Source organism: Hyperolius riggenbachi, chromosome 1, assembly GCF_040937935.1.
Source record: "Hyperolius riggenbachi isolate aHypRig1 chromosome 1, aHypRig1.pri, whole genome shotgun sequence".
Classification (NCBI taxonomy): domain Eukaryota; kingdom Metazoa; phylum Chordata; class Amphibia; order Anura; family Hyperoliidae; genus Hyperolius; species Hyperolius riggenbachi.
The window spans coordinates 534,990,131-535,012,326 of record NC_090646.1 but is presented as its reverse complement, the minus strand read 5'-3'; the positions used below and the strand labels follow the sequence as shown (position 1 = coordinate 535,012,326).

General features: G+C 44.4%; 1 protein-coding gene across 2 annotated transcripts in view; it reads left to right on the top strand.

Moving 5' to 3' along the window:
• SLC27A6 (solute carrier family 27 member 6) overlaps positions 1–22,196 on the top strand; it is a 75,906-nt gene that overhangs the window by 41,272 nt on the left and 12,438 nt on the right. For both annotated transcript variants that reach the window (XM_068246678.1, XM_068246672.1), the window contains exons 6-8: positions 10,872–11,066; positions 12,192–12,282; positions 20,185–20,383. In XM_068246678.1, coding sequence (XP_068102779.1) covers positions 10,872–11,066; positions 12,192–12,282; positions 20,185–20,383 — 485 coding nt within the window. The remainder of the gene's footprint in view (positions 1–10,871; positions 11,067–12,191; positions 12,283–20,184; positions 20,384–22,196) is intronic.

Genomic DNA, 22,196 nt, shown 5'->3' with positions numbered 1-22,196 from the left:
TTTTTTATTGACTCAAGTATAAGTCTACCCAGCAGAGTTAATGGCTGCACTTGTGGACCAGGAGGGGTATATGACTGCACTGCATACAGTATTGCAGCCATTAACCCCTCCTGTCCTTTAAGTGCAGCCAATACATTCATTACTTCAGGCCCACAAGTGCTGAAAATATTCACTCCCTTTTATGCAGCTCAGGATTTCCCCTCTGCCCCTTTCCTTCTTAATTGTTGTGGCCAGGACTTTCAGACCTGTGTTTTGTTGGTATTTCCTTTGCTCAAAGTATACCTTACCACTTGGTAAATTGCTGCAAATGGGACTATCACTATTATTACACCCATAACTCAGTGTGCTCAGTGTTCCCCATGGCTCATGTGCAAGTTGACCCCTATACTTTTATGAAGTGAATCAGACCTACATTTCTAGACTTATACTTGAGTATATACAGTAGTTGAAATTTGCTCCGTTTGTGGTTGCTTAAAGGGAACCTGTAGTGAGAACTATATGGAGGCTGCCATGTTTATTTATATTTTCTTGTAAACAGTACCAGTTGCCTGGCATCCCTGCTGATTTATTTGGCTGCAGTAGTGACTGAATAACACCAGAAACAAGCATGCAGCTACTCTTGTCAGATCCGACAGTAATGTCAGAAACACCTGATCTGCTACATGCTTGTTCAGGGTCTAAAAGGAAGTAAATATGGCAGCCTCCATATCCCTCTTGCTTCACTATTCCCCACCGTTCCTGTTGCTACCACTGATCCCGCTGATTCAGCGATACTCAGCCTGCCCACTCTGCTGTCACAGTGACAGCAGAGATCTGTATCTCAATCAAGGAGCCAATGTCATTGTCCTGGCTCCAGCGCAGACACAGTATCGGCTCTCCGCTCGGAGATAGGCGAAATAGATGATCGCTGTCGGTCCACTCTACTGCGCAGGCGCAAGTCGCCTGCGTAGTAGAGCGGACTCGACAGAGATTGGCTATTTCCGCTTATCTCCGTGCGGATAGCCGCAACAACGCCCCCGCTGGAGCCAGGGAAGGTAAATATAGCAAGCCTTGTCAGGATTGTGGGTCGCTTTGGGGGAGCCAACGTTGGATTGCTTTCAGCTACAGGGGTGTGGGAAGCCTCATTGGGACCAGGAGGCTTCCCCCTCCCGAGGTGAGTACCCCCCAGGGGAACTTTTTTTTGTTACAGAATCTCTTTAAAATATAAAATACCTGTAAACACATACAAATAAGAAGCATGTTTCTTCCAGAGTAAAATGAGCCATAAATTACTTTTCTTCTATGTTGCTGTCACTTGTGGTAGGCAGTAGAAATCTGACATTACTGACAGGTTTTGGGCTAATCCATCTCTTCATGGGGGATTCTCAGCATACGTTTTTTATTTTTTTATAAAGACACTCCTTGAAAAGGATTTATGCAAAGATGCTGGCCAGCCTCCATGATCGCTGCACACTTTTTTGGCAGGTGGACGGAGCAACTGCCATTCACTAAGTGCTTTTGAAGATAAACAAAAACCCTGAAAAGCACCCCTTGAGAAGAAGGGCTAGTCCAAAACCTGTCGGTTCTGTCAGATTTCTACCACGTACTGTGACAGCAACATAAGAGAAAAGTAATTTAAGGCTCATATGTTTACATATATTTAAATTTTAAGATTTTCGTGACAGTGGTCCTTTAAGGCCTGGAACCCACTAGCAACCATTTCTAACCTTTTTCTAAGCGTTTGTGATTTGAAAAGCTCTTGCAAATGTAATGCTATTGGTGTGATCCCACTTGAGGGATGTGATTTTATAAAAATCCCCCATAGCATTGCATTAGCAAGAGCTTTTCAAATCGCTAGCGCTTAGAAAAGGCTGCTGGTGGGTTCCAGGCCTAAGAGGTAGATCGAGGCCCTCTCTGCGAGCTTATGTTAAAGGTATGTACACGTGTACCATTAGTGTCGACCTGTCCGTATCAAGTTAGATCCTGCAGGCAGCACTGCAGGAAATGAGCAGTATGCAAATGTGTGGACGCATCTGTTTGCATGGAAATGGCACAAATGGGTGCACCATAGAGCAGGGTCCAGTGGGTGGGTTAAGGAAGAGAACAGTGCCCTTAGGGGTTTCTTTCATAAAGGCTGGTGTGTCAGATCTTAAAATGAGCTCCAAATGGCTGTTTCAGCCCAGTGTGTGTGTCGCTTAGGCCTTATGCAAGCAGTATTTTGGAGTCTGCGGAAAGGTCATTTCAGCAAGTGTGGCTACTAAAGCTGAAGAGCAGATTGTAAGCTGTCTAGTGCGTTGCTAATAATTTGATTTACATTTTTTCATTATGCGTTTCCAAATATTCCTGGATGATGAACAGGAAATCTAGAATTCATTGCTTGTTGTTGAACTCTGATAAACTGCTGGTGAAGTTTCTACAGTAACATGTAGGTGTCTGTGTCATTCCTGCTACGTGCTTTTACTGAAAGCCCTCCATTGTTGCCTTGTTCCATGGAGATGAAATCTCCCAGTGTATCCAGATCTGAAATGTAATTAACTCCCGCTCATTGAGCCATGTTTGTGCTCTTGCAGTTATGTGCACCAGTGTAGTTCTCAGCTAGTCTGTTTAGGATAAAATCAGGGGCGTAGCAATAGGGGGTGCAGAGGTAGCGACCACATCGGGGCCCTTGGGCCAGAGGGGCCCCGAAGGGCCCTCCCTCAACTACGGTATTAGCTTTCTATTGGTCCTGTGCTCATAATAATCACTTCTATAGATACTTTGAATAGTGGTAATCATTAACAAACTGGTCCCCATCCCCTTCTTGCACCTCTGACACTGTAGTTGCCATTGTCAGGTTTTGGTGCGCTGTATCAATTGTTATGTATAGAGTGCTTAGGGGGCCCCATTGTAAAACTTGCATCGGGGCCCACAGCTCCTTAGCTACGCCACTGGATAAAATGAAATGGGGCAGAGCTCAAGTTTGCTTATATTTGATTTTGTTCTTCTAGGAGCAGTATTTAACCATAGGCAAATGGAGGGGGGGGGGGGGGATTACAGCTGCCCAGAATCCCCCTCAGACCAGGGCCGGTACAGGTACAGTGTGTGGGGACAGGCACAAGTTGAGACACCAGAATATCTGCAGGTATCCTGCAGCTCACAGCACTGCCACCTTTCTTTCCTTGCTACAGTTGACTTTGAATGGAGCAGCAGCGTGTGAGCATGGAGCAGCAGCGCGTGTACAGAGCATGGACCAGCACTGCTGGGTGAATACTTCACATTCCCCTTCATTATCAATGTCAGCTATCCTCATTATCCGTATCCAAACTGCTCCTGATTGATCCCGTTGTCGATTGGGAGCAGATCAGACATTTCGTAAATAGTTGTCAGATCCTGTCAGTCGGACAGGAAATTGCATTGTGTGTACCCAGCATGATGTCCTACCATATTATTATACTGTGTTGTGCATGGCTGAGGGAGACCTTTCAGGAATACCCCCCCCCCCCCCCCCATGAAAATCTTGGGTTTGCCCTTGTTAACATATACAGATGTTTCCTAAAATGGAAGAGTGGAGGAAAGGCTAGCTGTTTATGTCTACCAATCATATTTTATTAGTGGCATTCATTGCCCTGCATAGGGCATGCGTACGCACTGCATCGCTTGGGACATCACGCACATTATCCCGACACACGTGCACCATCATTGCTGTAGCCAATCACAGTTGGACAAATTGGCACACAAACATACAGCCGATGCCTTGTAAATAATAATTATTATTATTATATATTTCTTTTTTGTTTCCAAATAAGTTTATTTTTCCTTAAACAAATTGTCACAACAAAATTACAGCAAAGGAAAAAAAATGAAACTAGGAGTATAGTTAAAAGAAGAATTTGGATGGAAAACTTCAAGTTATGAAATTATTGAACTTTTTAACAAATACTGATGCAATAATCCAAAAACAAGATTATACCCCATGAATGAGAAAATTAATATAGAATTCTGGAGGCATGGCATTCTCATGCGTGACGCCATCTATTTGATGCTTGCAGTCTACTCCCCTCCCCCTCCCTCCCCCCTTTGCATGGAAATCGGGTGGCAGCCTATTGATTTCAATATTCAAGAAGAAGTTGCACACAATTAAATGTTTCGAAGTCGGTGGGCCAAACATTTCAAATAAAATAATCCAAAGGGTCCGCACTCTCCTGTACAATTTCATGCTGCTTATTCATATAATGCACCGCTACGTTGTCAAGGCATATAACAGAATGGTAAAATCAATGGTATTGATTTCAGTAGGTTGTGCTTTACCCATCCGAATTCACATGCGGGGAAATGCAGCGAATCGCCCCTGGTGGAAAAACAAGCCTTTAGAGAAGATCATAAGTTTGTGTTTATGCAGTTTTTAAGAAGCTTTGGATACTTGGTTCCTAGGATTTGTTCATACTGTCATTAATATCAAATTATGAATTATACAAAGCCAATAATAGTGTAGATGGTCTAAAGATTTTTAGGGAGTAAACAATAATTGTGGAATATACAAACTTGGGTTGCCATGCAGGCTGCAGCTGTAAAGGTACTCCACTAAGCTAGTCCTACTCCCAGAATAATGCTGGGCATACACGGGTCAATCCGGCGGCCGATTAGCCGCCGGATCGACCCCCGCCGGGTCCCCGCTCGTGCGCGCGGATCGATTCCTGCTTGTCCCCACCGGCGCGGAATCTATCCCCCGCGGTGATCGGACACGTCGGATATTATCAATCGAGCCAGATTGATAATCCTCCCCTCGACGCCGTGTATGCCCAGCATTGAAATGGTATGTGAAATTTAAAATATTGCCCTTCCTACAGCAGTAATACTAGAGGTATAACAAAAAGAGGCCAAAGATTATACCAATTAAAACTGTAGTACAAAACCCCTCCTTTTTACACCTGCTATGGCAATGTCTCCCCATTGCAGACTTATATTAATACTGTATTTTTTTGACTATAAGGCTCACTTTTTCTCCCACAAAAGTGGGGAAAAAAGTCACTGCATCTTATAGTCCAAATGCAGGCAGTTCCTGACTTGTGAACGCATGCCAATACAAACCTCCAACCCGCTGCAATGTCAGGGACTCCCTGTACTGTGCCCTTGCAGAGGAGGACACAGGGGGACAAATGGAGGACACAAGGGGTACACAAAGGGGCATAGAAGAGGACACAAGGAGGACAGAGGAGGACACAGGAAGACACAAGGGGGACAAAGAAGGACACAGAGAGACACAAGAGGTACAAAGGGGGCATAATCCACAAGATGCCCCTTCACCATGGATGCACCAGGTTTAGTATATATATTTTCCCCTGGTTTTTGTCCTCTAAACCTAGATGCGTCTTATGGTCAGGAGCGTCTTATAGTCCAAAAAATATGGTAGTGGCCTGGTTGCATTGTGGGCTCACCAGTCTCACTTGATATCAAAATATGCGGCAAAGCCTTTCTCATCAAAGCCCTTTATGCTGCCAAGCAATGTGTTGCCTTCCGTTAAGCCCCATCTACACGATACGATTCTTTGTGCAATTCGATTACGATTCTATTTACAATCCAATTAAATCCGAAATGTCCGATCTGGATTCGATTCGATTTGCCATTGTTTTGCAATAGCAAATGGAATTAAATCCCGATCAGACATGTCGGATTTAATCAGATCGTAAATAGAATCGTAATTGAATCGCACAAAGAATCGTATCGTGTAGATGGGGCTTAAGATGTACATCTACATGCCCTGCTATTGAGGACTGTAAAACAAAAGTAAAATCTACATTGCTATATAAAAACAAGTGTACAAACGCAGAAGGTGCCCCAATAAATTTACTGGCATTTAAGACCGTTGGCTGAGCAATCTGCATATATGAAGTTCCCACTTTTTCTTTCTTTTTGACGTTACTATGTCACACTGTTATCTGATTTACTACCTTATCTGCACCTATTCACTGCACCATTACTCTACTGTGCCTGTGCCGTACTGGATATTCCGGCTTACTGTATAATTCATTTGTATCGCCTCTTACTACCTCCTTTAAAGCTAAAATGGAAAAAAAAAATCATATACTTACTTGAGAGGGAAGGCTCTGGGTCCTATAGAACCTTCTCGTTCCTCTACTGGTCTCCGTGTTCCCCCGCAGATTACCTCGTTAGTCTCTTAGGAATCAGTTGGAGACTGCTCTCGTCCCCTTCAGGTGAGCTACGGAAGTCTTGAGGAGCCTGAGTCTTCCTGAAGCCGGGCCTCTCTGTACTGCGCACGTGCCCTCTCTCACGCACTAGCGCGTGCGCAGTACAGAGCCGCCCATCTGCGGAAGGACTCGGGCTCCTCAAAATTTTAATGCCACCCTTGGTGGAAGATTTAAATGGAGAAGCCTGCGGGGGAACACTGGGACCAGGATAGGAACAGGAAGGCTCTATAGGACCCAGAGTCTTCCCTCTCCTTAGGTAATTATCAGATTTTTTTTATTTATTTTTTTCCATTTTAGCTTCAGATTCAGTTTAATAGTTCCTATTGACTGTGCTTAAACCTTAAAATGCATATTCTTATGCAATGTGATCTTTATTATTACCTGTATGCCATAATGTTTTTCAATAAATGAACCTTTGGTTAACGAAAAAAAAAAAATATTTAAAAAAGGAGTATAACTTTTAACTAATTTTTATGTGAACAAAAAATAAGTGAATGAAAAACCGTGTTTATTGAGGCACTGAAAAGACGTGTTTCAGAACATGGAGGAGCCCTTCTTCAACCTTGCCTTGCATGGCACGTTTTTGTGACCCAAAGAAGAAAGTTACACCCATCAAACATGTTGATTTTACAGTGCTTCAATAATCATTGTTATTCCTTAATGACTGTAGTTGAATTTCATTCACATAAAAGTAAACCAACAGGGCCCTTTCACACTGGCGCGGTGCATCATGGTGATTTACCGCACTGCTGCCGCAGGGCAATGAAAGTCTATAGGTGCTTTCATATTACCTGTGGTGCAGTGCGCTGGAAGTGCTCAATCTGACGCGCTTCCATAACTACATTGCTACGCGTATCTGTGGCCACGTGTGGCGGACCAGAAGTCGTGTAAATCTATGGCGACGCAGGGATTTTAAAACCGTTGGCGGCGGCTGTGTGGTGACATTGCGACGCGTATACACGGAACTGTATTTTTACAATAAGCTTCCGTGCACGTCCGTATAACCGAAACAGGAAGTGACTGCAAGCGCGCGTCACTTCCTGTTTGTCCAGATGCCAGGAGGGGAATACCGCATAGTAACACTGTATTCCACAAAAGCCTGTTTTTGGTGGCACCGCTGACATCAATATGCAGCATGACGCTGGCCTGAAGGTTCTTTTTTTTTTGTTAAACAGTTTTTAATTATTTTACCATATTTGGGTGTCTCCTCATTTGCTATACCTTTGGTACTGCAAACAGCGTCTAGTCAGGCTGCCCAACAAAGTCACACAGCTCTACAAGTGTGTTTTTCTTGATATAATGTATGATGCAGACCTAGGTGATATTAAAGGGTGTTGATGATTTAACCACTTGACCCCCCAGTGCTAAATTTCTCCGTCCCTCTGCGCACTGCTTCACCCCCAGGGACGGAGAAAGGCGCACTTATTTGTTTACTGGCTGGGAGTGGGCGGGGACCTCGCGCGCACACTCCAGCCAGCCAGCACAGCAGGTGACTAATTGGATGTTAGGAACAAGCGTTCCTAAATCCAATTAGACGCGCCGATTGCGGACACAATGGAGGCTGCTTCAAACAGAAGCAGTCTCCATTGATAACACATTAATGTAAACAAACGTGTAGCGCGCGATCGCGCGCCCCCGCGACCCGCGCGCGCGCGCACACACCCCCGCTCTGCAGTGCAATGATTGGTTATGGGGACCCCAGTCCCCAATAACCAATCATATCACAGTAAAAAATGAATGGAAGCAGCGCTGCAATGTACAAATTGCGCTGGTGCTTCAGGGGTAAAACCCCTCCGTTGTGAAGTGGTTAAGTACTGATGGACTGATTAGTTAATATTTAATGTTAATGAACAAGGTGATGACAGAATTCTATTTCAGAATGCTAATTCTGTATTCATTACTCCAAGCGGCGTGTTTTTGATGATTTAATTAGAGTTTGCCAAGGATTATGAACCAAGGATTATGAAACAATGAAATGTGCATCCTTACTTTTTAATCTTACACATTTTAGATGTGCCAAATGTAATGCATGGGCCAAGAAACTGGGACTTTGATATATGTTAAACAGAAGGAACATGTGGAGACTTGGAATAAAACATCAGTAATGTTCAGTTTAAAAGATAAACCGTTCTTAAACCAAAACTTGCCCTTTGATTAGTAATGCAGTTGTAGTTTATGTTATGCCAACATAATCTGTTAAAACACATATATATGCTGGGGTGTGCGCCGTACAATTAACCACACAGTTTTACACCCACACCAGTGCCACTTTGCCTGGCAATGCAGCATAGCAGTGCGTTACACATTTCTGTGCACTGAGATATAAAAAAGGAGACACTGAGAGCCCAGTACAGTGTAGTATGTGATGGAGATGTAAGTATAATTTATACTCACAAACATGGGTTACCATCCAGGTAACCACTGTAAGGGCAGGTGGGGAGAATTAGACCTGTCCCCACTCAGGATTAAGAAGTCTCTCTCTGTAGATTAGAAGAAAGGGGCCAAGTCCACTCCACCAAAGGTTGACTCAATAGCAGTAGTACAGAAGCGCCAGAAGAGTAAAAATAATGCTTTAAATGTTTAAAATGAAGTAGGTAGTGTTGAACTTACCCCTTCAATGCAGACACAAAAGTTGCTGGTTTGGACAACAAAATAATTTCTTGACATACTCCAAAAAAGATGCAACGCGCTTTGCAGGCATATCCCACCTCCTCAGGCAATATAAGGGAGCATACAACTCATGCGATCTGTTTTCTTAGCTTAGCGCCTCTGTCCACATGAGTTGTATGCTCCCTTGTATTGCCTGAGGAGGTGGGATATGCCGGCGAAGCACGTTGCACCTTTTTTGGAGTATGTAAATAAATTATTTTTGTTGTCCAAACCAGCAACTTTTGTGTCTGCATTGAAGGGGTAAATTCAACACTACCTACTTCATTTTAAACGTTTTTAATGCATTGTTTTTACTCTTCTGGTGCCTATGTACTACTGTACTGCTATTTCTGTGCACTGGTCAGCGTTACACAAGTACAGGACTGCTGGTGGCTTTGGATTTCAGTATAATCCATGGTCACCTTGTATTGAATCCTGTGCATAAGAGGCTACGGATTTTGCTTACCTGAAGACGTTTCAGAACCTTCTGGCTTCCTATTGTACACATACAATACACTGCTGTAATCTATGACTGCTATGAGTCTGTTAACAAATCAGTTAGGGAAAAACTCTGTATAATATAACCAGGATGCAGATGTTATGGGGTTCTTCAATGCTGATGAGTTGTTTAACTGGAAGTCAGTTTGCAAAAAGATAAAGTGACATGTACTGTATGTGCGCACACACACATTAGACACCAGGCGTACCAATTTTCTACACTGTATTTGGGAATCATGACCGTTCATTGGGCTGTAGTCAAATTTGATCTGCTTTTTCTTAATTTGAGAGTTCAGGCAGATTTTGGCATGTGCCACATAACTGCCTTGCAGGGCCAGATTTACCACAAGGCACAGTAGGCATGTGCCTACAGGTAGCTGATGATAGAAAGGCCACTCACTCCCCTCCCCAAGTGCCTCCCTCCTGCCTTGCTTATGCAGAGTTCCCGAGTACAGTGTATTTAGGCAATCATGAGAGGTTACTCACCCTGTTCTCGGGATACCACTGACTAGATCTCCCTTCAGTTGGGGGCACCTCTCGCTAGTTAATACTGAGGATAGCTCTGGCTAACCAATACTAAGGGGCACCTGTAGCTACCTACACCGGTCAGGGGAAGTAAGGGAGAAGTGAAAGCTGGGCCAGCCAGCACACTTGCAGTGCGGTTTGGGGGGGGGGGGGGGGGGTTGCAGGTCCATGGAGGGTGAAGTCTAGGGTGCCAGGTCATCTGTGCCTGAAGGCTCCTGTGATGTAAATCCAGGCTGATGCCTTGTAAATGATTATTTTTTTTCTGGATGACGTAACTCAGATACACTTTTTTAAGGTATGACGGGGTTGATTCACAAAACTATGGTATAGTTGCCATGCACACACAGCACACGCCACGTTTACCAGCCTTTATACCAGCAACATAATGTGCTTTTACCCACATAGGGCAACTCTGATTATGTACACAATGTATGCATGCTGGTATAATGTGTGTTATAGAAGAAACACGTGTGTCTGTGTACATATGATTTACATTCTTGCATAAATGCCGGTAAAAGCTGCCGAGTGCTGTGTGTGTGCACAACACTTTTACCAGAGTTTGGTGAATCAGCCCTCAAATAGCTTAAACTATCCATATACAGCATATGGGTGGTATTTTATGAAATACACTCATAAATGAGGGTTCTGAGGAGCAGGTCAGGACACAGAACATACAGTATGTCAGGCACATCTCTGAGTTCTTGAATCCCCTACTGGTAATTCTTATTGTAATTGATGGAATAGAAGCCCTATTTAGATGCACTATTATAAAATTATTGTTCTACCAAATGTAAGATCAGAGACCCTCCCCACCCCAATTTTATCATGTTAAACATTAGCCCCCCCCCCCCCCCCCCCCCATTGCTTCTGCAGGGTAAAACCACATAGTGTAGGTGTACATGTATGACCTCAACAGTATCTTGTGGGTATTTATAGTCAAATCCAAATAATTTCATTTGTACCATTAAATGTATCTATTTATTTTTCTCATGGTTCACTCATGGTCTAATCTGCTTGCACATCATATTTCTGCAGAGAGAAGATGAGAAAGACCACAAGGTCCGCATGGCTGTAGGGAACGGCGTTCGCAGTGATGTGTGGAAAGAATTCATTACAAGATTTGGGGACATCAAGATGTGTGAATTGTACGGGGCTACTGAAGGGAACATTTGTTTCATGAACCACACTGGAAAAATTGGATCTGTCGGACGCAGTAATTTTTTTTATAAGGTATCATATACATATTTTTATTGTATATTATTTGTGTCTAAGCCTCATTACTTATGAACTTCCCCAACAATTGGACTGCATCAAGTGTAAAAGAAGCCTTAGAGGCAGGACTCCTTCAGATGCAAACATAGCTTCCACCCGCTACCAACGTCCAGATCCCCCGGGAGGTGAGTAAAAACACCCGCTGCGCGCTATACTCTGCATAGAGCTCCCAGTAAGCTCGGGATTACCGACAGGGTGGTTGATGTAAATGTTTGCATCTGAAGGAGTCCTGACTTAAAGGCTTTTTTTAAAACGTATGCAGTCCAATTGTTGATCACACTGCACTGAACATGAGAAGTCAAACCGTTATAGCCGTGGTGTGACAAAATCAATCAACGAGGCATACTTTCCATTGAAAGTATGCCTCTCTTCCAGGGTTACTGCACCATAACACGCCGTACCACATTCAGTGTGATAGCCCCATAGGGCTATTGCTACTTCTGCAACGGGACAGACCACATATAGTGTAAAAGAGTCTTAGGTGTAAATTGACATTGAATCTGTTGCGATGTGCAGGCAGGACGCAGCGACACAAGGAGATTATAGTATAGGATTCCAGTCTCTCAACAACTAACTGAAGACTTAATTATTGGTTGTATTCAATTGCTGTGCAGCAGAATTCATATTGCATTCTCAGACAGGCAACGATTTCATTGGAATTTCGTGTGCTTTAGGCTTTTGTTGTGTAGTCCAGCATGCAGTGCCCAGAGGCACTTCTGCTGTCTGTTTTATAGCTGTAGTACGATCTTTAGCAGCCCCTACTGTACACACTGGTGGTAGCACACATTAACTAACCTCTAAATTCAGCAAAAAGGGCAAGCCAATCATTTTTATAGGTATATTGCTCCTGTAAGTATGTTTAAAGAATTTTTTTTTTTTATATCTATATATCTATGCAACAATAGAGTTCAAGTCCATTTGTATCATGCTTCCTTCTTTTGTTGTACTATTTTTGTTTTGGTTTTTTTTGTGTTCTCGCTGTGTGAGCAATGGTGAACCTAGCAGGAATCCTAGAGAAAGCATTACAAAAAAAACTAATTCTGAGTGCACTATTGTCAACTTACGATTTTTTTTCTTCCACAGTTGGCGTTTCCCTTTGAACTTATAAAATATGACATTCAGAAAGATGAACCAATAAAAAACAAACATGGCTGGTGTGAAAGTGTCAAGAAAGGTACAGTGCCTTTTATATTAATTTTTTTAATTAGAACAGTGAGAGACAATTTACTGAGATAAACTATAACAGGCACTGCGCAGGAAGGCAATTCCAAGGGGCAGACTTCCTGCAACCTCCAGAGATTTTAAGTTTAAAGTGTTTAAGCCTCCAACCCTCCCCTCAAATCCTTTCCTGTTGGCCATCTGTCACTAGCCTGGTGCCCATTTATCATGTGACCAATATCACAGGACTAGAAATGGTGACAGATAGTGAGAGCATATTGATGAGGAAGGAAGCGCCCAACAAAAAAGAAAGGCCCCAAAAATAGAAACTAACCTAACAACTACTAATTAACACTTATTTGGGGAATATTCACAAAAGAAAGGTGAACTTAACATGTTCAGTTTACTGGTATTTTTTACGTTGCCAGTTACTCAAATGCGTAACTTGCTAAATGCATACACTATTTCTGTTGCTTGTGTAACAGGCAAATCCCAGTAAGTTTAATGTGCACTTTCTATACATGTTACATTTGCCAAACTTTTGTGACTATGCCTCATTACACCTGTGTATGTATTTACCTTAGAAAGTGCTTTGTTTTTTGTTGTTTGTTTTTTTTAATTGAGGCATCCTTAAAAGCAGTGCTATCCTCTTGGAACATGTCTGAATCAAGCTGCCCTGCTATGGTTGATCAGCCCCACTTTGCTCCTATCTTACATTCTTTGCTGTGTAACATAAATGTAATTCAGTGTGTCCTGATATGCAATCATAGTAAGGCAGGAGTGAAAGTGTGTGAAAAGTCATACAGCCGGCTCTGTCAGTAGAGCAATTAATCACAGCAACAATTAGTTAGCAATAGGCTTGCATTCTGAGTGACTCTTGACAGCTACCGTGTTGCTAGCAATAATACATGACTGAGTTCAGTTGCTAGGCGCCTGGAAGCCAACTGTCTTCAGATATGCAAAAATGTACATTAATTACACATGTCATAGTAGCCTCTAGGAAACATGTCACAGCCGCAGAGTGCTGTGACACGAGCTTTCACGAAGGATCATTTCTAATAATAATACTGCCACATCCTCCCTGCTATCTTTTCATACAAATGGTTATTGCAAATTGCACATTTTTTTTTGTAGCATTTTGCTTTAAATCCTAATTATTTAGTAAAGGAACTTGCCAGGCTGGACCACAGTCTTAGGGCTAGTTCACAGTGCTCAGTTGCGTTACAGAATAATTCTGCATGTCCACTCACTGCCCATACAATTCTATGGGGCTGTTCACAGTACTGCGTTGTAACAGATCACGTTATTCTAATTCGCAGCATGCAGGCTTTGTATTGAAGTCTATGTCCAGTCTCCATTGCAGTTCACACTCATTACAACACATGCTTTATGCAATTGACGACTGTGAATCCTTAATGTAACTATCAGCAGCATACAAAACTCTGACACATGGCGAGGGGGGTTAGTTGGTAGGACGTACTGTGAGGATTCACCCTAAATCACTGGAGCCCAGTTTGTGGCACCAGCCCAGCGCTGGCGATGTATAGTACACATACCGCACGCCCTCCCGGTTTACACCCACAGCGGTTATCTGTAGCTGGACGCCAGTACGAACTCTCAGCACCAGTTAGCCAGTTTTCTGAGAAGTTGGACACAGGGCTTTGGCTGGTTTCCAGATCCCTTTGCCCTATTCTGTGTGGTTACTCTGAGCATTCAGGAGGATCTTCTAGTGCAATGTTTGTAAGGTGTTAGGATTTTATCTCCGTATTCATGGATATCTACTCGCAATTCTATGCCTCTGAAGAAGTATCAGTATAGATATTGTGAAGTTTAGAGGGGGTCGCAGCCAGCACGCAGTACACAGATGTATAAAACAAAGTCCGTTTATTGTGCAGTAGAAATAAACAGCTTCAGTTCAGCAGTAATAAGTGGAAAATAACAGTTCAGCTTACTTCAGCTTGGTAAGATAAAGTCCAGCAGGTTTCAAACAAAAGTTCAGTTTTCATCAGGCCAACACCATACAAACAACAGAGCAGGGTATGGTTTGGCTTCCATCAGATACTCCAATATTCCTTGTCAGGAGATTTCCATAGCATACATGCTACTCCTTCAACACCCTACCACACACTGCTTGTGAGGCTGCTTCTTAAGCATAAATTTGCATCTCATCAATACCATAATGAGTGAGACTCAGCCCCACTGACAACCAGGTGTGTACCTAGGTGGGATGGGAAGGCCCGCCCTTCCTTCCCTCCCATCCCAGGAGTCCGGCCCTGAAAAGAAAAAAACAAGCAGCAACTGCTTGCTGCTAAAATCCGGACTCCCTTCCTAGGACCACACAGGGTTTTAAAGTGACCACAGTCCAAATACCGGGGGAAATATACCTCCCATCTATTACCCAGCCCCGATGGCCCCTACATATCCCCCCCCCCCTCTGCCTCAACCCCGAGGCGGTGGAGGCACATAGACCCACTAAACAGTGGACTCGGGAAAGGGCATCAGCGTTCTGGTGCACTTTACCCGGCCTATGTTCCACCACATAGTTGAATTCCTGGAGAGAGAGAAACCACCGGGACACTCTTGCATTCGTTCCTCTGTTTCTTTTCATCCACGCTAGCGGGGCATGGTCAGAGATCAACCTAAATTTCCTACCCAATAAATAATAGCGCAGGGAGTCTAGGGCCCATTTAATGGCCAAGCATTCCCTCTCCACTACCGCATAGTTTCTCTCAGCGGCCGTCAGTTTCCGACTGAGAAAAACTATGGGATGTTCTTCTCCATCAATTACCTGTGACAGAACTGCCCCCAACCCAACATCTGAGGCATCTGTCTGCACTACGAATTCTCGAGTGAAATCGGGGGCTACCAGGACAGGGTGACTACATAATGTCGATTTCAGCTCCAAAAACGCTTTTTCTGTCTCTGCGGTCCACTGTATCATCACTGACTTCCGGCCCTTGGTCAAGTCAGTTAGGGGAGCTGCGAGGAAAGAAAAATTGGGAATGAACCGTCTGTAATAGCCCACTATCCCCAAGAAAGCTCGAACCTGTTTCTTACTGATGGGGCGGGGCCATTCCTGGATTGCCTCAATTTTGTTAATTTGGGGTTTTACCAACCCCTTTCCAACAATGTACCCCAAGTACTTTGCTTCCTCCATACCTAGGGCACATTTCTCGGGGTTCACTGTAAAACCCGCCTTCCTTAACGCATCCAGGACTGCTTGAACCTTGGGAAGGTGAGACTCCCAGTCTGAACTGAAAATTACGATGTCGTCTAAGTAGACCGACGCGTATCTTTGGTGTGAACGCAACATTCTGTCCATAACTCTCTGAAATGTGGCCGGGGCGGTCTGTAACCCAAACGGCATTCTTTTATACTGAAAATGGCCCTCAGGTGTGGAAAATGCCGTTTTTTCTCTGGCTTCCTTGGCCAAGGGTATTTGCCAATACCCTTTGGTCAGGTCTAATGTGGTTATGTAGCGGGCTGGGCCTAACCTTTCTATCAATCCATCCACACGGGGCATGGGATAAACATCAAATTTGGAAATTTCATTTAATTTCCGGAAGTCGTTACAGAATCGCAGAGTTCCGTTTGGCTTGGGTACCAACACGATCGGGCTTGACCATTCACTCTGCGACTCTTCAATGACGTCTAATTCTAACATGCGCTTCACTTCCTCTGACACCGCCTTTCTGCGGGCCTCCGGGATACGATAGGGCCTGACAAACACTTTAGCCCTGGGCTCAGTAACAATGTTGTGCTCCACCATACCCGTGAGTCCAGGCAAATCCGAAAATATCCCCTTGTTTCTCTGAAGAAACTCTTTTACTTGTTGGACCTGGGATTTGGACAGAGTGGGGGCTATTTTCACATCCTCAATGCTTATTTGGGGTACAACACTCACACCCACCCTAACCGGAGTGGTCTCTCTCTCTTTCCAGGGTTTTAACAGATTGACGTGATACAGTTGATAGGGTTTCCGTCTCCCTGGCTGATGTACCTTATAATTCACTTCCCCCACTTTTTCAACGATCTCGAAGGGACCGTGCCACCTGGCCAAGAATTTACTCTCCACGGTTGGGATCAATACTGCCACTCTATCCCCCACCTGGAACTGCCTGATTTTCGCGGAGCGGTTGTATACCCGACTCTGCGCTTCTTGGGCTGCCAGTAAGTGTTCCTTGACAAGGGGCATCACCTTGGCAATGCGTTCTTGCAGCTGGGAAACGTGTTCCACCACACTCTTGTGAGGACTGGACTCACTTTCCCAGGTTTCTTTGACCACGTCAAGCAACCCTCGAGGTCTGCGCCCATATACCAGTTCAAATGGTGAAAAACCTGTGGAGGCTTGAGGTACCTCCCGAACAGCAAACATCACTGCCGGCAATAAACAGTCCCAATCTTTTCCGTCCCTTTGAACCACTCTTTTTAACATCATTTTTAAAGTCTTATTAAACCGTTCAACCAGGCCATCGGTCTGAGGGTGATAAACCGAGGTTCTTATCTGTTTAATCTGGAACAGTTTACATACATCAGCCATCACTTTAGACATAAACGGGGTTCCTTGATCCGTAAGGATTTCCCTAGGAAAACCCGTCCGAGTGAACATATTAAACAATTCTCGGGCGATAGCTTTGGACGTGGGTTTTCTTAACGGAAAGGCTTCCGGGTAGCGAGTGGCATAGTCGAGGATGACAAGGATATATTGGTGCCCCCTGGCAGACTTTACCAGTGGCCCCACTATATCCATGGCAATGCGCTCGAATGGCACCTCGATTATTGGCAAGGGCACCAAAGGGCTTCGAAAATGGGACACTGGTGCGGTTAACTGACTGGTGGGGCAAGAAGCGCAGTAATTCTTTACTTCGGCCTTTAACCCAGGCCAGTAAAACCTGTCAGTTATCCGCGCCTCCGTTTTTTAGGCACCCAGGTGACCTCCCAATACTTCATTGTGAGCCAAGTCTAGTACCATCCTCAAACTCCTGAGGCACTAGCAGCTGTTCAACAACCTCTTCTCTGACCTTTGCAACCCGATATAACACATCCCCATGAACTGAAAAATGAGGGAATCTCTCCTCTGCCCTAGGTTCCTGGGAAACTCCATTTACAACAGATACCTGTTGTCTCGCATGGGATAACGTTGACTCCCGCATCTGCGCAGTGATAAACAACCCTTTTGACACATCCAGGTCAGGGAGCATCGATGGGGGGGAAGATTCCTCATCATCCTCGCCCAACATAACTTGTAATGGGGAATCATCCCCCCCCCCTCAGTAACCTGCTCAGGGTCCCGACAAGGATGGTCAGTTCCAATTTCATTAATTTGCAACATTACATCATCATTTTGCAATAATACAGGATCATTTTGCAATACATTTTCTGCAACATTTGTATCCAGACTTGGTGCATCAAGTTCTTTGGTAGGGGGAGGAGGGGCTAAGTTATTATCAGAGTCTTTAAATAACTTCCCTTTTACACTCTCCCACAGTACCCAAAACAGTGGAAAGTCTCGACCCAATATTACTTGACACATTAGGTTTCTTACCACTCCGACGTCGTGAGTAATTGTCCCACATTCCGTTGAAATCGACACTGGCACCACAGGATAAGTCTTTGTGTCTCCATGGATACACACTACCTTAAGCGGCTTTAGCACAGTGTCAATTGTTCCAATCAGATCAGCGTGCACCATGGTTACCATACTGCCTGAGTCCAGCAAGGCTCTGGCAGGTACCTGGTTCACACTGACGGGACACACAAAACTCTCCTGGCGCTCTGCCAGGCATACCTCCTGGGCAAAAAAGGACACTCTCCGTAGTACGTCACACTGCATGGGTTCCTCCTGCAGTGGACACTGGGCTCTGGTATGGCCCCAGGCAGAACATCTCCAACACTGGATCGCCCCTCCCTTCCGAGGTGTAGCTATAGCAGGTGGCAACCCCTGAGCGGCTTTTGGGAATACTTCCCTATTTCTGGTGATGCTGGTTGCGGGGTTCCATGAAGCACCCTTTCCGGAGTCCGGGAACCTTGCCACACGGGGTAAGTTGGGGCCCGCCTGGCCCTTTGGAGAGAGTAGATTTTCCACTACGTTATATCTCTCCACCAACTCCACCAGCTGCTCCGCTTTTTTGGGGTCTGCATGACTGACCCAGCGCTGTAGACCCACTGGCAAGGCACGCAGAAAACGATCCAGCACGAATCGCTCCACCATCTCAGGCCCGGTAAGTACCTCTGGTTGCAGCCACTTTGTCACCAGTTGGATGAGGTCATACATCTGTGATCTGGCTGGATGATCCATCCGGTATTTCCAGCTGTACACCCTCTGTGCCCGGACCGCTGTTGTTACACCTAGTCGGGCCAGGATCTCTGCCTGTAGTCGATCATAGTCGAGGGCGTCTGCAGCGTTGAGATCGTAGTAGGCCTTCTGGGGTTCTCCCGTCAGGAACGGTGCAAGGATACCAGCCCATTTGTCTTTCGGCCATCCTTCCCGCTCTGCTGTCCTTTCGAACGTTTTCAGAAAGGCTTCCACATCATCTGTGGGGGTTAGTTTCTGCAGAAAGTGACTGGCTCTCACCATCGCCTGGTTGCTAGGGGCAGCTCCTGCTGTCTCTCTCCCCTGGGCCAGCTTCTGCACCGCCTCAAGCAGTATTTTGGCTTGCGCTTCTGAGGCGACTCGCAGGGCTTCCGTGGCTTGCTGTTGAGTCACCATACACGCCTGCTGAGACACCATGCTCTGCTGTAGCTGCACAGTTGCTAAGGCCATTTGTTTCAGCACTTCCTTCATCATGCATACAAGGAGACTGGCCCTTTAAATGTCACTTTTTAAACTGAACTTTTTCTTTTCCTGCCGTGCTGCGCTGCCCGCATCTGAGCACCAGTTGTGAAGTTTAGAGGGGGTCGCAGCCAGCAGGCAGTACACAGATGTATAAAACAAAGTCCGTTTATTGAGCAGTAGAAATAAACAGCTTCAGTTCAGCAGTAATAAGTGGAAAATAACAGTTCAGCTTACTTCAGCTTGGTAAGATAAAGTCCAGCAGGTTTCAAACAAAAGTTCAGTTTTCATCAGGCCAACACCATACAAACAACAGAGCAGGGTATGGTTTGGCTTCCATCAGATACTCCAATATTCCTTGTCAGGAGATTTCCATACCATACATGCTACTCCTTCAACACCCTACCACACACTGCTTGTGAGGCTGCTTCTTAAGCATAAATTTGCATCTCATCAATACCATAATGAGTGAGACTCAGCCCCACTGACAACCAGGTGTGTACCTAGGTGGGATGGGAAGGCCCGCCCTTCCTTCCCTCCCATCCCAGGAGTCCGGCCCTGAAAAGAAAAAAACAAGCAGCAACTGCTTGCTGCTAAAATCCGGACTCCCTTCCTAGGACCACACAGGGTTTTAAAGTGACCACAGTCCAAATACCGGGGAAATATACCTCCCATCTATTACCGAGCCCCGATGGCCCCTACAATATGAAACTTGTGTTAGGCCTCTCATTGTACAGTTTATTTTCATGATCATGGAATCCATGTTTTATTGATGTCTATGTACTTTACTTTTAGTAGTGTTTAACAAATGTTACATTGTATAGTCTACTTATTAGATTTGTACATTTCCCCCTCAAAAAAACCTACTGCCAGTAAATAAAGTTTTTAAAATGTCACTTAATAAATCCTTTTTTTCCTCACAATCCAGTTCTATTTTGGCATTGAGACTGCTCACTAAAATGTGTTTTGGTTTTCCTTGAGTTGGGCTTTTAAAATATATTTCTTCACTATAAAGGAACCAAGGTCAAAAGGAAAAGTAGTAATCAACGCCTGCCATTCACTAATCCGAATTATCTTCATAATCTCGAGTATTCATTACAAATGAATAAAAAGCTTGTTCTAAATTGCTTTTGCTTTCCAAACTAGGCGAAACGGGACTACTTATATCCAAGGTGAATCACGCCAACCCTTTCTTTGGCTACGCTGGCAATAAAAAGCACACCACAAAGAAGTTACTGTGTGACGTCTTCAAAAAAGGAGATGTCTATTTCAACACTGGAGACTTGATGGTCCAAGATCATGATGATTTCCTGTACTTCCGTGACAGGATTGGAGACACTTTTAGGTAATAAACTGTTTCATTTTGAATATTATAATTTGATAATTTATGGACTTTACCGTCCTAATTGTGATTTTCCAAATCCTTTCAAAACAAATCTTTATTTTCTGCTTGTTTTAATGCTTCCTGATGTGATGTTCTGTTTTTATGTGACCCCTTTTAATTTTGTTGGCAGAACATGCTGGTATCATACAAAATGCCTGTTCACATAAAGGGTGGATAGCCTGGTTACCGTACAATTGCTGTTCTTTCTTCAAAATAAGGGCCTTTTCAGATTCCCAGATTTATAAAAGTAGAAATTACCTTAAAGAGATTCTGTAACAAAATTTCAACATTATTTCTTCTATCCTATAAGTTCCTATACCTGTTCCAATGTGGTCTGGATTACTGCAGCCTTTTCTAGTTGCACTGTCTCTGTAATATATCTAATCTCTTTTTCTTTGCCAAGCTTTGTTGACCCAGGGAGGATTGGGCTGCCGCTGTTGTAATGAATGCAAGTTATGCACGCGCCCTCCAGGCCCCTTCTAGAAACACACACACACACACACACACACACACACACACACACACACACACACACACACACACACACACACACACACACACACACACACACACACTAGTGTATGTGTGTGTGTATATGTTTTTTATTTTACAAATCGGACAGTACAGACTCTCTGTAAATTACCGACATTTTTTATGTTGTGCAGCATCACCAATTGCAAACAAAAAGGACCAGTGAAAACAAATATTTGCTGCACATAACCTCTTTAAAATGACCCAGAACCCTAAACTGACATTTAACATGAGATAAACATTTTTTTTCTCTCACCTTAAAGAGACTCTGAAGCCTAATAAAATCCACGTTTTTACCTTCTAGTTATGTTTACCAATATTAGGAGTCCTGAAACGCCGCATTCCCATGGCTGAACGAGGGGTTTAGACCCCCCCCAAATCCCGGGGAAAACATCCACGACTTTCAAAGTTGTGGATTTTGCTGCCCGGGGAGGCAGAGCTTTGCGCTGTAGCTCTGCCTCTACAGGAGTCAATCTGCGCGGATCTGTGGCTCTGCCCCGCCTCTCTCTGTGAAAGAAGATTGAGAGGGGCGAGGAGAGGTGGCGATCAGCGTAGATTGACTCTAGTAGAGGCAGGGCTACAGCACTGAGCTCAGCCCCTTACAGGAAGCACTCCCCCATTTCTACCCCGGGGATTTTGGGGGTATGAAGCCCTCGTTCAGCCGCGGGAATGCAGCATTTCAGGACTCCTAATATTGCTAAACATAACTACAAGGTAAAAACGTGGATTTTATTACGCTTCAGTCTCTCTTTAAGGAACAAGCATCCAGGGCTCAAAATGACACTTTCTCCGTAGTATGACAGTAGTGTAACTCTCACTGGTGGCTAATTAAAGGCCAGAAAAGCACTCACTGTTGACTAATGTGTGGTTGTGGTTGAGAAAGACTTATGTGTGCATGGAAAAGATACGTTTGGTAGGTCAAGGTTTGTCTGTATGGCAGCTGAATATACTTAGACAGGTGAAACTTTCAACCTAGAGAAGTAATCAATATGACCATGGGATCCATAAAGTATGACTGTAGACATAATTGTTTATCTCCAGTTTATTTTCATGGCAGGTTTTCATTAACAAACTGTTCCCCTTTCTGCTTAGCCCCCTCAGACACTGTGGCTGTCCTTGGCAGGTTTTGGTTTTCCATATTAATTGTTATATGAGGGGGCCCAATGTAAAACTTGCACTGGGGCGCCTAACTCCTAAGCTATGCCGCTGACAATGTTGTACCTTGTAATTATAGATGTGAATG